This window comes from Periplaneta americana, chromosome 9 (genome assembly GCF_040183065.1).
Source record: "Periplaneta americana isolate PAMFEO1 chromosome 9, P.americana_PAMFEO1_priV1, whole genome shotgun sequence".
Taxonomy (NCBI): Eukaryota; Metazoa; Arthropoda; class Insecta; order Blattodea; family Blattidae; genus Periplaneta; species Periplaneta americana.
The window spans coordinates 170,608,228-170,624,756 of record NC_091125.1 but is presented as its reverse complement, the minus strand read 5'-3'; the positions used below and the strand labels follow the sequence as shown (position 1 = coordinate 170,624,756).

At 35.9% G+C, this 16,529-nt stretch overlaps 2 protein-coding genes across 2 annotated transcripts in view; one reads left to right on the top strand and one right to left on the bottom strand.

The window, feature by feature from the left end:
- ergic53 (protein ERGIC-53) overlaps positions 1 to 8,018 on the bottom strand; it is a 29,715-nt gene extending 21,697 nt beyond the window's left edge. The window contains exons 1-6 of the mRNA XM_069836372.1: positions 7,731 to 8,018; positions 7,474 to 7,530; positions 7,293 to 7,390; positions 3,213 to 3,385; positions 2,732 to 2,831; positions 134 to 257 (exon numbers count right to left, since the gene is read on the bottom strand). Of these exons, the coding sequence (XP_069692473.1) occupies positions 134 to 257; positions 2,732 to 2,831; positions 3,213 to 3,385; positions 7,293 to 7,390; positions 7,474 to 7,530; positions 7,731 to 7,962 (784 nt within the window). The 5' untranslated portion in view covers positions 7,963 to 8,018. The remainder of the gene's footprint in view (positions 1 to 133; positions 258 to 2,731; positions 2,832 to 3,212; positions 3,386 to 7,292; positions 7,391 to 7,473; positions 7,531 to 7,730) is intronic.
- A 203-nt stretch (positions 8,019 to 8,221) lies between these two features.
- On the top strand, positions 8,222 to 15,996 carry Pldn (biogenesis of lysosomal organelles complex 1 subunit pallidin). The gene is made up of 5 exons (XM_069836374.1): positions 8,222 to 8,362; positions 10,674 to 10,763; positions 10,833 to 10,920; positions 13,823 to 13,909; positions 15,765 to 15,996. The coding sequence occupies exons 1-5, from the start codon at positions 8,304 to 8,306 to the stop codon at positions 15,885 to 15,887; spliced, it is 447 nt and encodes a 148-aa protein (XP_069692475.1). The 5' UTR covers positions 8,222 to 8,303; the 3' UTR covers positions 15,888 to 15,996.
- Positions 15,997 to 16,529: the final 533 nt, after the last annotated feature.

The window sequence follows — 16,529 nt, the reverse complement described above, 5'->3', positions numbered from 1 at the left end:
GTGATGCTGGAAATGTGTACCTAAATCAAAATATCGGAATCCACTTGTTACATTCCCACAATACTTTTATATAATGTCTATGGCAAATTAATAGCAATTCTCATTAGACTGCATATAGGATATGAATCAGTACCTGCCAACCCTCCAGTTGCTGCAGATACTCCGAAGTAGCCATATTTGGGCAGAATCACATGCTCTGCCCGCAGACACACCTCAAAGTCTTGTTCATTGTTAGTCATTCCACTGAGGAAAAGAACCTACAACACAACCAAGAACACAAGCTGATAAATTTTTCACAATGACAGGTTTAAAACACAGTATTAGTCTAGGACCAAGATTTATGTAACTTCATATCAAAATGCACCCTGAATTTTCAACATTTCCCGTTATTAAGTTCGACAAACAAATTAAACATCTTATAAATTACATTTAAACTATGTATAAAGTCTTTTCTGTTTTTATTTATTATATAGGCTATTTCTGAGTATTAACTTTTGTATTTCTTGCATGTAGATGGCTTCACCCAAACACGTGCTTTGCTCATAAGAATTTTCCTGATTCTTTATCTTCTATGTAATTTAGTAAAATTATAATATAAATTCCAAACAACGATCATCAACATATAACAGTAAAGAAATGCAATAAATGAACTAAACAAAAATTATGTAATAGTTCTCTTCTAGCACTTGTATTGAATATTATCACGTAGTTTGTGTTCCATCACATAAAAATTATCCTGTAAGCAGATTTTATTTTACATCTTGATTTCCATTCAATCACACTTTCCTTTCTTGAATTTCACTTGACATGAATATATGTCGTACAACGCTTGTTCTGTATTTACCTCAGGAAATGAAGCAGCAATAGAAGCATCGGTAATTGCTTGTTTCATTTCTTTCTCGTCATGAATTTCTTCTTAATCCAAATGACAGAAAAAAAAAAAAAAGAGTACAACTCCATTTTCTGTTAGAACACTAAGAAAATGAATGATAGTCACAATACTTCATGATGTTTTTGTTGCTTTAATAGGTCACACGTGATGTACAAAACAGCTGAGCTTTCACATTGCAAGCAAGGCACACTCAAGATTCAAATCTCCCTAACAAGATGTGAATGTTTATTCGTTATTTATGAGATGTCCTAGGTTATCTTGACTTAGACGAAGGTCTGGCACTTTGCCAACCCTACATCATGGAAATTCCAATACAAGGTGAGCCGTAAGTAATTTCATTAATTTCAGGGGTTTATTATTTGAGATATTTCAAATTAAAAGGCTTCATACAATTTTGCTCGTTTTTGCTTCCTTTTCGGGATAAGAACTGTTTCATATGAAACATATCATAGCATGTTCTGGAGAAGCGATTGATCTAATTCCCAATATGCTCAGTCAATTTAAGAGAGCAGTGTATTATGATAATAAATGATTAAAAGAATTTTAGTTTTGTCCTTTATATGTGCAGAAATTTGAACTGAACAAATGTAACATTTTAAAATTCCATTTCAGAACGAAAAGTTACATCGGAATATGGATGATAAGAACTTTCTTGTGTTAAATTTTAACGTACCTTGTTAACATGTTTCGACCTATTTTGGGTCATCTTCAGAACTGGTCGTTGTTGGTCTTGGCGCCTCTTGTTTCCTGTGTGGGTGTGTTTGTAGTGTAGAGTCAAAGAGTGTGTGTGTTTTGAAATTGAGTTGTGTGTTGAGAATATCATTGGGGTGTGTTTTCGTGTGTCTGTATATTTCATATTGTTCTAGTGTGTCGAGTTTCTGGCTTTTTGGTTGGATGTGCAGTATTTCCATGTCTGTGTTGATGTCTCTGTAGGTGTGGTTAGCATTTGTGATGTGTTCTGCAAATGTGGAGGTGTTTTGTAATTTTGTTATGACTGTGATGTGTTCTTTGTAACGTGTTTGAAATGATCTGCCTGTCTGTCCTATGTAGAAGTTGTTGCAGGTGTTACATTTGAGTTTGTATACGCTTGTGTGGTTGTATTTGTTTGTTTGTGTGTTGAGATGTTTTTGTAGAGTGTTATTTGTTCTGTATGCGATGTTGTAGTTTAATTTCTTGAATGAGGTTGCAATTTTATGTGTGTTTTTGTTTTCGTATGTTAGTGTGATGTATTTTTTGTGTTCTTGTGTTTGTGTTGTATTCTTCTGTTTTTTGTAGTTTTGTTTTGTTTTACGTATTATTTTGTCTATTATGTTGGGGTTGTATCCGTTTTCTTGTGCTATGTATTTGATTGTGTTTAGCTCTTCGTTGTAATCCTGTTGGTTCATTGGTATGTTGAGTAGTCTGTGTACCATTGTTTGGAATGCAGCTTGTTTGTGTTGTGTTGGGTGGTTGGATGTGTTGTGTATGTGTGTTACATTTGTTCGGATTAAATTTCTGCATATTTAAAGGACAAAACTAAAATTATTTCGATCATTTACTATCATAATACACTGCTTTCATAAACTGATTGAATATGTTGGAAATTAAATGCTTTCCCAAAACACACTATGAACTGTTTCATATAAAACACTGATTCACTATAACAATTAGCAACTAAAACAGTCTCCAGCATTTCATCTTATATGTTAAAATCGGCAAATAAAGAGTAACATTCTTAAACACACATTGGTAAAAGTGAAAGTGGAGTATGCAACCAGCGGAATGCAATGTTATCTGCTGCAGACTCAGTGACACTTTGTACCCAATATCACAGCAGCCATCAAAACAGGTTTTACTCACCGTGAGTGTGTTCTGGTAATACTCAATCCTGGCACGTGTGGGAAAGGGCTTGTTTCTGAAATCCCGCAGACAGCCTGCCAGCAACTGTGTGGTGCCATCACTGTAAAAACCAATGCCATTTATGTGAAGCAGATCATGGTCTATCATTCATAAATTTCATTATTTGTGCATAAAAAATGCATTTATTTATTTATTCTGCTGGAGTTTAGGCCTGAGCAGACCAAGGTGGATGTGAATGCGATCACGATATATATGCGAACTTTTAGGCACACATCAATGCTAGGGAAGAGTGCTTGTAATCAAATCATGAACAATTAAAGTACTAATCATTTGTAAAAAAGATTAACTTTTAGGGATGTGAGATGACAAGTGAAAAAGGTGTGATAGTAAAATGGCAGAGCCTGAAGGTAACTTGCTTCACAGCTGCTTTGTTCACGTCAACATGACATACTGCATCAAGCAACTTTTAGACGAGTCTTACTTCTGATGGTCGAACTCTCGTGTTCCATCATTGACAACTGCCATGATGTATGGGTTGTTGTGCTTGTTGTCATTGTCGAATGAATCAAAGAAGATGCCCAGGCCGACCCACTTGTCCGAACTTCCAAACACTTCTCCATCATACGCTCCTTTGGCGTCAGTGTACCAAAAGGCCTGAAAAAGAATGCCAACATTATACCTTTGCATGACAAATCAACAGCCCATCTTCCATCAATTCACAAGCTATATTTCGTAATCTCGTCCCATTCTTATTAACCTGAGAATAGACTGCCCTCAGCTCTTTCTACGAGGCGCGTCCAGAAAGTAAGTTTCCCTGGGGCCGTTTAGAGGAAGAGAAAACAATTCTATGGAAAGATTTATTGAAACATATACAGCAATTGATGAGGTATTTTTCAACATATTCCCCACCGAAATTGAGACATTTGTCATACTGTGGGATCAACTTTTATATCCCTGTGTCGTAGAAATCTGCCACCTGGGATCAGAACCAGTGTGTGACAAACGTCTGCACTTCTCTGTCACTGTGAAAATGCTGATCGGACAGGAATTTCTTGAGGTGTAAGAAAAGATGGTAATTGCTGGGAGCTAGATCAGGGCTGTAAGGTGGATGTTGAAACACCTTGTGCACCAAGCCGTATGTGGCCAGACAGCATTTTAAAGTGACAGAAGTGCAGATGGCTGTCACACACTGGTTCCGATCCCAGACAGCAGATTTCTATGACAGAGGGATACAAAAGTTGATCTCACAATATGACAAATGTATCAATTCCGGTGGAGAATATGTTGAAAAATAGTTGTATCTGTTCTAATAAATCTTTCCATGAAATTGTGTTTTCTTTCTCTAACAGCCCCAGGGAAACTTACTTCCTGGACGCGTCCCGTATCTATCACGTGGTATTAACAGCCTGCAACAGACTCAGGTTTCGTATACTGAAGCAAGTTTGCCACGTATTTCAATGTGACTGAAGTAACAGCAGTGGGGGCAACACTCCTCCCCTAGGCCTCATATCAATGAAGTTATGATAGTAGATCATCAAAGCAAGTAGGGGAGTAGTGGGTACAGTGAGACACAAAATATTAAGACATATGTATGCAAGTGATAATTCAAGTATTTTTAAAATCAAGTGCAATATATTAAAACATGGAGTATAATAATACATAAACAAAAATGTTAATAGATAAAGGACATAATATACAATACGTGCTTGTCAAAAAAATGCAAATGTCTCACTGTTCCCATTCAGGAGGGTACAGTAAGACACCACAGTGTCTATTAACGGACATTGAAATAATTTACATTTATTTCAAAAGAAAGGAAAGCTTGCTGTCTCTCTATCTTTACATGTTCTGTAGGCTTATTTAGAATCATTTTGATGTCTGACTTCGAAACCATTGAAACACCTGGAACATTTGGAAAAGTGAATTTTCCATGACATTTCAAACTTTTGCGAAAAAATGAAATGAATTTTTGATGACAACAAAGCTTATAATTATAAGAATTTAATGTAATTCTTTATTATTTTTTAACATTTTCTTAAATTTTGTGAATAATTTTTTATTTATGAAACCATTAAAATGTAATGTACCCATTATTTTAAGCTACAGTTCCTAAATTGGTGACTAGTATGTTCATTTTTAATGTTAGTTACCGGTAAATGTAATATAATTACAGTTTGTTTTTGCAAATCATTGGTACATGGGAACAGTGAGATGTCTCACTGTACCCTTCAATGGCATGTCTCACTGTTCCCTTTACGCACAGTTCTTTTAAAATGACGCCATCACTTCAAAATTAAAACAAGAAAGACGAAACTTTGCCAAACATAATCTCAAATACCATAGTATTAGGTAACAAAACATTCATATTTATATCTCGTTTGTATATCCAATATAACCTCCATTAAACACAAGCCAAAATTTTACTTCTAGAGTGAAAAATTACGAATTATTTTTTCTTCACTCACCTTTATAATTAGAATCAATCGAGTATGAAAATACTGTTACTTTACTCATGCAACATACAACTCCACTGTTACCGACATCTCAACATCAAAATTTACCATCTAATAAAAAATGTCTCACTGTTCTCCCTGTCTTACTGTACCCACTTCTCCCCTATCTAACATGGTCCTTATTGTAACACCATTCAATTTTCATTTGTGCACCTTTAAAAGTTAGGTAAAATTAATTGTACGATCATATTTTTAAAACTGCAAATACATTGCATTGAAAATTGAGAGCAAAGCCTTCGCAAAACTGCACTATAATGGTAGCTAAGTAACAATAAATGCACTCTAATGGGTCTATTTCAGTATAGTTTTATGTTATGAAGAATAGTTTCCCTAGCAACAAGTTTCTGTGTGGGAATTATAACTTTCAAGGCCTAACAACAATAGCTGTATAGACAAAAAAAAAAAAAAAAAAAGACGATCGTGTTAAAAAATAAATACGAATTAGCTAAAACTGAAAGAAGATTAAACGAGTTAAAAAGTGAACACTGCCAGTTTATACAAAATAAACTAAGGGACTATCAAATAATGGCTAAGTAAAAGGCTTTAATCTAAAACATAAGAAATAAATTAGGTTGAAAATGTCCTGAAACAAGTTTTAACTGCACTTCCAATATCTGTATAACAGCTCAGGATGGAACAACCGAAGGTGTGACATACGTCAATGCCAACTGTCAACTCAGCATTATTAATACTATGGCCGATTCACAAACCTGATATATGTATCATTAGTTACATGTGAGAACAATTGAAGGGAGCACCTGAATACCACGTAGTCACACGTTTAATCCTAGACAATGTTAATGTATAATCGTTTGTTATTTTAACAGATCAATTTCTACCTTGTAACACCATTGCATGCTGAAGGAATGTTGCATCAGCTATTCATAAATTTGTGTTTATGTTATTACTGACTATTTAACAACCCTCACTCAATGCGAAAGGTGTGTTTTATAAACACAACAAAACTGACAAAACACTGAGACTATAAACAAAACAAAGTCTAGCTCAACTTTTCCACGTTAGTCGCTTGTTGCCATCTAAAAACAGAATAACTATGACAACATTCATCGCCATATATTTACTTATTTACATACTAAATGAAAAAGTCCCTTTTATTTTCTAATGTTAGGTTAACATATTTACATGAACGCAATACTGCCTACTTTGAATGAGGATCCTGTTTTACTTTTTCCGCATATGGTAAGTATAAGTACACGTAAATGATTGTGCAAAAAAGAACAAGGCCTCTACACGCACTGTTATATGCTACAGAAAAACGGTTCCAAAAATACGTTAAAAAAAATCAACACTTTTCATTTTCAGAATCAGTTTCATAATAAAGTACAGCATTAAAGGATAGCTAACGGAGTTACAGGTACGAAATTGTAATCAGTGGGATGGAGATCGATCATGTACCGAAAACTTTTATATCAAAACGACAGTTTTGACACTGACAGCAAGGTATGGATCATTATAAATCTTACCATAATTTATTTCACAGTATTCACCGTGTGAAAGGCTTCCTCACAACCACAGGCTACTAGTTTTCAAACTGTAGTTTAAACAAGAAATTCAGGGCCCAAATTCCATTCTAATTAATCGCGATTTACCTTAAATTTATTTTTAAAACTGCATAAACCCATTCCTTATGATACAATAGTGACAGATTTGCACGGATTTAATTTTTATTATGTCATGGTGTGCCACTGGTTTAGTTTCGAAGTCTTGTGGAATATAGTTTCCTGCATTTTCTGGTTGGCCAGAGAAACATTAGCCTACAGGTCACAAAGTCTGTAGACAATGCCCAAAACTACATACCACGTGAATACAAAAAACTGCATGCTGAGCTATCACAACAACGCGACACACGTAATTCAGAGGTTGTCATAATGGGATTTCCAATACACGGAACAGTGTTTGAAGACCCACAGCTTTCTAATCTATTAATTTACAAACTGCTTGCTATGCTAAAATACTATAGACATAGGCTGCATCACTAAAATTCTATGTGAATTTTCCCTTTTATGCATTTCATTCGCTGTACATACCAAACCATCTGCACCGATTCTTCCTCGGCCAGTGACACGGAAAACGATATCCACTTCCCACCAGTCAAAATTTGTTTTCATCTTCGTCCATATTGCACCTGAAATATATTAAGAAACAAAATTAAAATGTGATACAGGTTATTAATATCAAACTCACAAGATAAATAGAAACATAATTTACCTTTTTGACTCCTAAGTGATGGTGCTATTCTCACATTCTCAGCACTGGCAATGGCATCTAAGGAAAAAAAAAAAAAAACATTAAAACATAATTTCATTTTGAGAAGTTCACAGTTTCGTTGACAAAAATACAACTGTACTAATCAAGTAAAAACAAATCTGAATGCTTACATTACTACCATATGTTATTTTTTTATTAACATCTGCCAACTGGCAATATCCTCAAAGCATGAAAAGTTGAGAAAGACGTCAACTTACTTCCTCCGTATTCCCAGAATGGTACACTACCGTCTTTCTGCGCCAAGTAAGGTGGTTTAAAACTGTACTTATATTCGAATCGTCTTAATGGCGCATTACTCGAAACTTCAGACGTAATGACGATTAAGAAAGCCGCATAACATAGCCACCTCACTTCTGCAGCCATCTTCATTTTTACTTCCACCACTTCTACTGACACAGGACTTGCCAACAATACTTGGACAGATTTCATTGGCCTGTTACGTACGATAATAATCGATTACATCTACAACCGGTCCCGGAAGTACGCCATTGCAAAGGTTAGAGCAGGAAAGATATAACACGTTCCCTTTAAAGACACGGAGAAGTGTCACAGTATTAAATGACAAATACCTTTACATCTCTATTGACATCCCTGAACAGGTGTTTTACGATGTTGCAACGTTCCCCCCACTAATGCATGTGATCGTTGTTTGCAAATACATAGTAATAACGCCGTTTTTCTGTCTTCAACACAAATCATATATTTGTTCACGTAGAATGTACCACGTTATAAGTGACACTAATAACCGTCCATAAATACAGAAATAAGGGATGACAGACCTCACAAAACAAACTACTGCCGTAGTGCCACAAGAAACGAGTAATGTTAGGTAAGAATTTAACTAGATAAAATTAAATACAGATTATTAAGATTTTAACTGCAGCTATCAAACTAATACGCTTTACGAATATGACGCTTGTATCTTATAGGTTATGTGGCGGTACTTACATAACACTTGTAAATAAAAGACGTTATACAGAGAGCAAAAATTCACTGTGTAACTACATTATGCAGAGTAAAACTTCCCTTTCTTGATGTTTATATTACTAACAACGGTGTACGTCTCTAGACAGGTTAACAATCATCTATTCCTCTTTTTTTTTTCTTCTCTCAACAATGCCATCAGTTGCCACAATGAAAATAAATCAGTCAGTCCCGAGGACGCGTGCAGTAACAATGGATTAGGTACATAGTGAATTTTCGCTCTTCAATATCAACACGAATCTAGGGAATCTTACGGTTAATTCTTTTCACACAACCGTGATATTAACCCCGAATACGAGCACATATATAGTGACACGATCAGAACCGAGTACAGTGCATTAAAGTAGTAATTTCGATGTTGAAAGGCAGGGTTCCTAATAACTTCTATATTAATATCGCACGCCATCTAGTATCGAAAGTCTGAGCTTGGGTCAGCGTTTATTAAACTCATATATTTCACCACTGAACAATGTACCTAATACAAATGCAGGGTAATATTGTTTTTATAAAATTGTATTTGTATAATTTTACTTTTATTGATAGGAACAACCGGTTAATTTTGCTTGCAGCCCTCTCATGCATACATTTTATCTTTCCACGCTCGCATGTGAGCAGCTGCTTTGTGCACTGCCGCTTCCACTCTACTTCCCGCGAATTGGAAAGATATCAAAGAACCGATGATTATATGTGTGTATGTATCTTCCGAATTCCCAATCTCCAGGCATCTCCAGCTTCCCATAAACTACAGATTATAGCTCTCCTCTCTATTTCATTGCTTATACCATTCTGCCAAGTTCTTTTTGGCCTTCTGTGTTTTTTTATTCCTCCAGTCGGCCTAAATGAGATTTCATGTGTTGTCTTCAGAAAGCCATGCTCAAAATGTTTATCATCCTCTTTAATCATATAGTAATTATGACCACTGAGGTTGATTCTGTTTTACATTACATTCATCTCTAGGGTGTTTTTATCTCTTCGTTTATAATGACATCTGGCATAACTCTCCCTTGCCTTAGTTGCTATTACGAACTAATCCACATACTAAGAGTTGATACACATCATTAATCAGTTGTGATTGGTTGCTTACATTAGCTATACATCCCATATAATTATCAAATTAATTATTTACAGGTGTTCTTGATTTTATTACAGAACAGAAGAACTACATTGCATTGCGTTTTTTTTTACGTAAACACGTTTAATAGAAGGCGTATTTACATCAAAATCTTCGAATCCACGATTTCACAATTTTTTTTCTGCTCTGTAATAAAAGCTATTTGTAAATTGATTTGAAGATTAAATGTGGTGGGTCTAAGGTTAAAGTAAACAACAATCAGAATTGATTAGCCATATGGCATTGTTTAGATTGTAAAATAAAATATAGCAGGCCATGTTTTTTTGTGTATATATTTCAAGTCTAGTATACAGGGAATCTGTTACGAATTAGCGTCCCTTTATGTATATTATTAGTAGGTGTCTAGACTGGAGATGTAAAGTACATTCTGACTGGCTGGAGCCAGAAATCATTACCTTCTTTAAACACGCCAATCTCAATAAGTACATAGTGACAGTCACTTGTTTTATCAGACCTGGTTTCATTGAACAGGCATTGACTCAAGCCATGATGTTATCAAAACAAGTTATTTATTTATTTAATCCACTCAACAATGTAATTACAGAGTAGAGAAAAAAATAACAGTAGTAATACATATTATAATAATGGTAATTTAAACTTAAACAGTTACAATCCAATACTACTCAACAAATGATATCAAGCAAATATTACATGTAAATCTCGGTAAACAAAAACAAAAGTATTTACAGTATGAAGAAACTTATGAATAAAGTTATGTTTACTATGGAAGCAAAAGCCTTTGCTTCAGAAAAATACTAAAAGCCAATATTTTTGGCTCCAAATGCCTCGACTCTTACTAATAATAATATATATACAGGGACGCTATTGAACTGACAAAGCACACCATCTAATATTGCACAATATTATTGTACATGATAGCAAATATTTCTAGTCATATACGTACTTTTGTTTACTATGTCATACTTATGGCTTAAGTTGAGTTGGCGCAGGTCAGAACTTAAGTGGCCTAAAGGTCTTTATATCATGTGTTTCCGCCGTTTTTAAATCACAGTTTTATGACCAGTGTTGCAGACGTGGAAAAGCTCGCAGCTGGCCTGCTGGCACTGTACCAGCCCGAGCTGAAAAAGGTGAAACATCAACTGGATGAACTCACGTGAGTACGATTGTGTATGGTGTGTGACGCGTGTTGTTGTCACGTCTACAGCACTTTCTCATGTTGCAGCAAGAAGCAGGGCGGCCTAGTAGAGCAACTGGAGCAGGAGAACAGCAGATTCAATGCCGCACACACGTCAGAGGACCTCCAGGAGATGGTACGACCAATTGACATAAGTCTCTTGAGGAGGTCGAGGGCATTCTGCAATGCCTTTCTGTTATGACTCTTGGGTCTTGAATAATTCTTGTACATACAGTAACTATTTATGCGTATACTTGTCGTACACAGAATGAGTGACTATACAGATACTGCCAAAACGGAAGTATGATAATTTTCGTAGTCACAATATGTAAAGGCTGAACAAGAATAGTAAGTTACCAAGCTCTGGTATTATTTTAATAAATACTTTCACCTTTTGTTTTATTTGTTTATGTTTTTGAAGACGAAAAGTCCCGTTCAGTTTTACTGAAGTATACGACCACTAAAATTCTCGAATCACCATTTCAGTGCTTTCTTTGGCGTTACTTATTAGTGCATGGCAAATATGCATAAATGGTTCCATGCAAGGGTGAATTTTTATTAATGTACTGCCAGCATAGGAAATTAAAAACAAACACTGAAAATACCTTAGTTTTGTAGTGTGGAGTAGTAGAAACTCGATGTGATCACTGGGAGAGCTGTGGTGCCACCCTAAATAGGTTCCTTACTTATATAAGAAAATCGTCGTACTTGAAGGAAGAAGGCGGCCATATTACGTTGTTGTGACGTAATTTGAGGTGGAGTGGGAGAATGATTGCAGTGTTGCCAATGGTGGTAACCATTCATATTATCTTACACACCTAACAAAACTTAATCTAACCTAACCTAACCTAACGTGCTACACATCTATTGTAACATTCCTAACAGCTTCATTTCGTTTGCCGATATTGGCATCCCTGCTACGCGTCTGCTGGAACTCAAGTCATCTAGTGGAAGTGAAGTGAAACTGCTATTCTGTTAATTACGTTTCCGAAGTTGTTTCTGTGTTATCTGCAAGAATTATTGTGTCACTGTAGTGATAATTGCATTTATATTGTACAATAAAAATTGAAATGTGTCGTGGCTGAGATAAAAGTGTTCTAAATTGATTTCCAGCGCCACAATCCCAGTGACAAACGTGTGAATATTCGTTAGGAGTCCGAAGTGGCAGTAGAGTAATAAAAATTGACCCCGAGGTTTTCTCAACCGTAAGGCGAATGTCAGGTAATCTATGGCGAATCCTCGGCCTCATCTCACCAATTATCATCTTGCTATCACTAATCCTATCGACGCTAAATAACTTAATAGTTGATACAGCGTCGTTAAGTAACCAAGTTAAAAAAAAGATAGGTGATAGCTGTCTCAAATGCTATACACACACTGTGAAATGTTGCTTATTCATGTTGGTCAATGTAGACATTTATTTTATAGTCTCATACTTCAATTTTATCAGGCATAGTTGACTGCTATTTTACTAACCTTGAGTGAGGGAACCTTTATATTTTATGCATGCGTGACAAGATGTGACATTATTTACTCATAGTTTCCGAGTTGCAGGGGAAAATCCCCTTTGGCCTTTTCAACCATATAAATGCTAAGTACTGGTATATTATTAATTACCGTACCTGTTGATAAGGTGTTTTTCACTAATGTGCACATACATATCGAGTTTGCATTATAATTCCAGCGCTTAGTGTAAAACTAACGTAACTACAAAAATTGACAATTTTAGGCTTTTACACAAATCGATACCAAATTCGTTCTTCTATTTGGCCACAAAAAATCGTAACTCAGTTCCTAACAGTCTTGTATATAATACAGTTCGTAACTACAAAACATGATGGTATAGTTCATGTGAAATAGTACTGCCTGTTAAGAATTTTGTTGTGAATAAAACATAGATTGTAGTTACATTAGTTTCACATTAAGCCCTCGAACTGATTTATTAATTGCTTATTTATCATGGATTTTTTTATTTTAGTAGGTTATTTTACGACGCTTTATCAACATCTTAGGTTATTTAGCGTCTGAATGTGATGAAGGTGATAATGCCGGTGAAATGAGTCCGGGGTCCAACACCGAAAGTTACCCAGCATTTGCTCATATTGGGTTGAGAGGAAAACCCCGGAAAAAACCTCAACCAGGTAACCTGCCCCAACCAGTAATCGAACCCGGGCCACTTGGTTTTGCGGCCAGACGCGCTGATGGTTACTTTATTTTTTTTTATTTATTTTTTATTTTATTGGGTTATTTTACGACACTGTATCAACATCTGGGTTAGACGGTTACTCCACAGGTGTGAACTTTATCATGGATATGAACCAAGGAATCGCGATCTAAGTTCCAGGACCAAACACACGTCTCTACTATCCCTCTATGAAATGTTGTCAGTTCTGCATTAAACAAAACTGAATGCAGAACAATATCTACATATTTTATACTGTTCTCCAACCAGGAGATCAACTGTGAAAGGAATGTGCTTATTATTGCGTCATCTATTGGAGTGAAGTAGATAGATATTACCATTATAACGTCAGTTTAAAAAAACATCCGCTCTCCTGCATATATAATTTCCTGTATGGAGGGATTAAAATACCAGGAGATTAACCATGATCTAATTTTGTAACTAGGGTAGTATAAATATGTGTATATCAGTGTTATCGTTTGTGCTTTGAGAGTTAGCCAATGGAGATGCATGTACCCACGTGTGTGACTTTATGACATCTTATGACATCAACATTCATTCACAGCATCACCCCGCTGCGTCTCATTCCCCTGAAACTTTCTCCTGGTTGGAGTGCAGTAGTTATCATCCATATAATGTAATAACTATGTAAGCAATTGTATTCAATTAGAATTAGAGTCTGGCTGGGCGGAAGAGAAGGCCTACTGGCCTTAGCTCTGCCAGATTAAATAAATATATTATTGTTATTATTATTATTATTATTATTATTAGAGTTCTCGGTGTTGGACACAGTTGCATGTGTGTGTAGAACCATTTATTAAACACTCAACAGTGTCTATTACTGTCCGTGTTTCAGTTTGCTATGGTGAAGCTGTACCAGACCAAACTAGTTGCTATCAAGAAGGACATGTCTCAGTTGCATGACAAAGCCACAAAGCTCAAAGTGAGTTCACATTCAGTAAGGAAGACTCTACAAATTCTGATACACACTGAGCACAAAGTCTCTGGTTTGTGAAACTTCAAATTACATGGAGTCGTTGTTAATAGTAAAGTAGTTAACCATAGTTGTCAACAAGTGCGAGATTCATAGTTCAAATCTGGGAAGAGGTAACTGATATGTAAATCCTCAGTTTGACTTCCTTCAGAAGGTAAATTATTTTGATACCATATCAGTCATAATCTTATTAATATCTAGGATTTTGATTTTTTTTTTTTTATTTTAGGGGGTTATTTTACGACGCTGTATCAACATCTAAGGTTATTTAGTGTCTGAATGAGATGAAGGTGATAATGCCGGTGAAATGAGTCCGGGGTCCAGCACCGAAAGTTACCCAGCATTTGCTCACATTGGGTTAAGGGAAAACCCCAGAAAAAACTTCAACCAGGTAACTTGCCCCGACCAGGAATCAAACCCGTGGCACCTGGTTTCGCGGCCAGACGCGCTAATTTTGATTCTGGAACCATAGCCCAAAAAATGAAAATTTGAAATGTTAAGCATATGGTGACCATATTGTAGTGGCCATCTACAGAATTAGTTGTTAGGGGGGAAAAAAACACCATAGACCTATGTTATAGGATTGAAAATTTTCATAAAACAACAATAGTCCAAAGACTTTTTTTGTGAAAACAGTCACTGTCCAGCCAGGAGATGATATCATTTACAAATATCCCATTCATATCTTGAATTGTTGTATTAGTTACGAAGTCATCTTTAGGTGCAGAAGTAACCCCATGGAAGAATCATAAGCAACGAAAGGAGAAGAAACAGGATATGATAAAGAAAAAGAAGATTAAAGGAGAGACACACTTCAGTCACAACAGAGTATCTTTTTAAACAACCATTGCCCACAGTTCCCTGCATTCACACATGTATTTCTATGAGGCAATTTAAGTTATAAATGTACTTCAGTTTTGTCCAAGTTTCTACAACGCCTTAAGAAATGGCATGATGAATTTCATAGTTGAAGTTTCAACAACACCCATGCCAGATAGTTTGTTTAAAAAAATTATGGTTTATTTAATGACGCAACTGCAGAGGTTATATCAGCATCGCCAGAATTTTGTCCCGCAGGAGTTCTTTTACATGCCAGTAAATCTGCTGACATAAGCCTGTCGCATTTAAACACTCTTAAATGCCATCGACCTGGACTGGGATCGAACCCACAACCTCGAGCACAAAAGGCCAGCACTATACCGACTATGCTACCGATAGCTTCTTTTTGTTTCTCCTGAAAATTTATGTTTTTTGACTATGGTTGTTTTTTCAAAAACCCGTTCAATTGTTTCTATTTTCGGATATATATAATTTCGTTCATTTACATAGGTACGTTCTTACAGCGAAGAAATGCTATTTCTACAAGGGAAATGTCAATGAGTTCATGTCGAAATCTCTCCTCAAACTGCTGTTCACTGCAGATAGACAAATATAAGCAGCTACGCAAATATGTGCTCACGCAAGCACAATATTCAGTTAAGTACAGTTTGTACATAACTGAGGTGGTCAGAAGCAAAGGGGTGTAAGTGGACTTCAGTTATTTTCCAGAAAATATGATTAAAAGTTATTAAGCTTCCGTAAATTCCGCGAAGTTTTAATTTTAAATGTTAGTGTGTGGTGTGATTAAAAGATATATCCCTTTATCACAGAAATTTTAAATGCTTTAGTTTACCCTGGATGCACTTAAATCATTTGCTTAGAAATGCCACTTACACCCCTTTGCTTCTAACTGCCTCAAGTATAACGTCTTGACATTCTTGGTACTGTTACATCACAAATTCGAATTGTTTCTATTGTTGTGTAGAAGAGGGCGCTGAAGCTGCAGCAGACAAAGCAGAGGGCAGCACTGCAGCGAGAGCAACAGAGAGAACTACAGTTACAACGAGAGACAGATCTTATTGCCAAGCCCCCTGGAAAGAGCAGCTAGTGAAGGGGCACACACAAATCTACCTCGATATAGACGGACCTAGCAGAACTTATCTCATTCCTTGTTACATTTCCTTCTGTTGATGGTGCATTAAAGTAATTCATTCCCAGTTGTGACCTTCATTCTTGACCTTGTGCATGCAGTCTGCCAATATATAAAACAAATGAAAACGTGTGGTATTAGCATGAGTTACTGTACTACGAAAAGTATGATGTATTTTTATCAACATAATATTAGCACAGTCTACTATATACAGTCACGAAGCTTGGGATGATTTTTTTTGCAAATCTCGCGATAGTTGCTAGCCGCTTGGAGCGCAGTAAGTACCAGGAACAATAGACTGTGCCACAGCCATCGTGATCTAATACAGGCTGTAAGGCAGACCATGTAACTTGCTTAACCCGATCACGAAGGGCGGCGTTTCAACCATATAAATTAGTTGGAATGCATGAACAGTAACTTATGTTTCTCTAAAATGTAGTGTAATTTCATTAATAAAATTTAAAACAATGATTATGAGACACTTCAGACATAATTCACTTGCGAGTTAAGGTCTAATATTATTTTTGGTGTGAAAATTACGTTTTTCGTATGTGTAATAGACCTACCTGCCTTTATTTCGATTAAAAATTGCGAAATTCT

Bases quoted from the DNA above. Each gene is read 5' to 3' on its own strand.
- Pldn (XM_069836374.1), top strand. From the start codon at position 8,304: ATGACAGACCTCACAAAACAAACTACTGCCGTAGTGCCACAAGAAACG. The intron at 10,921-13,822 runs GTACGACCAATT...TCCGTGTTTCAG, and splicing joins CAGAGGACCTCCAGGAGATG to TTTGCTATGGTGAAGCTGTA. The intron at 13,910-15,764 runs GTGAGTTCACAT...ATTGTTGTGTAG, and splicing joins ACAAAGCCACAAAGCTCAAA to AAGAGGGCGCTGAAGCTGCA.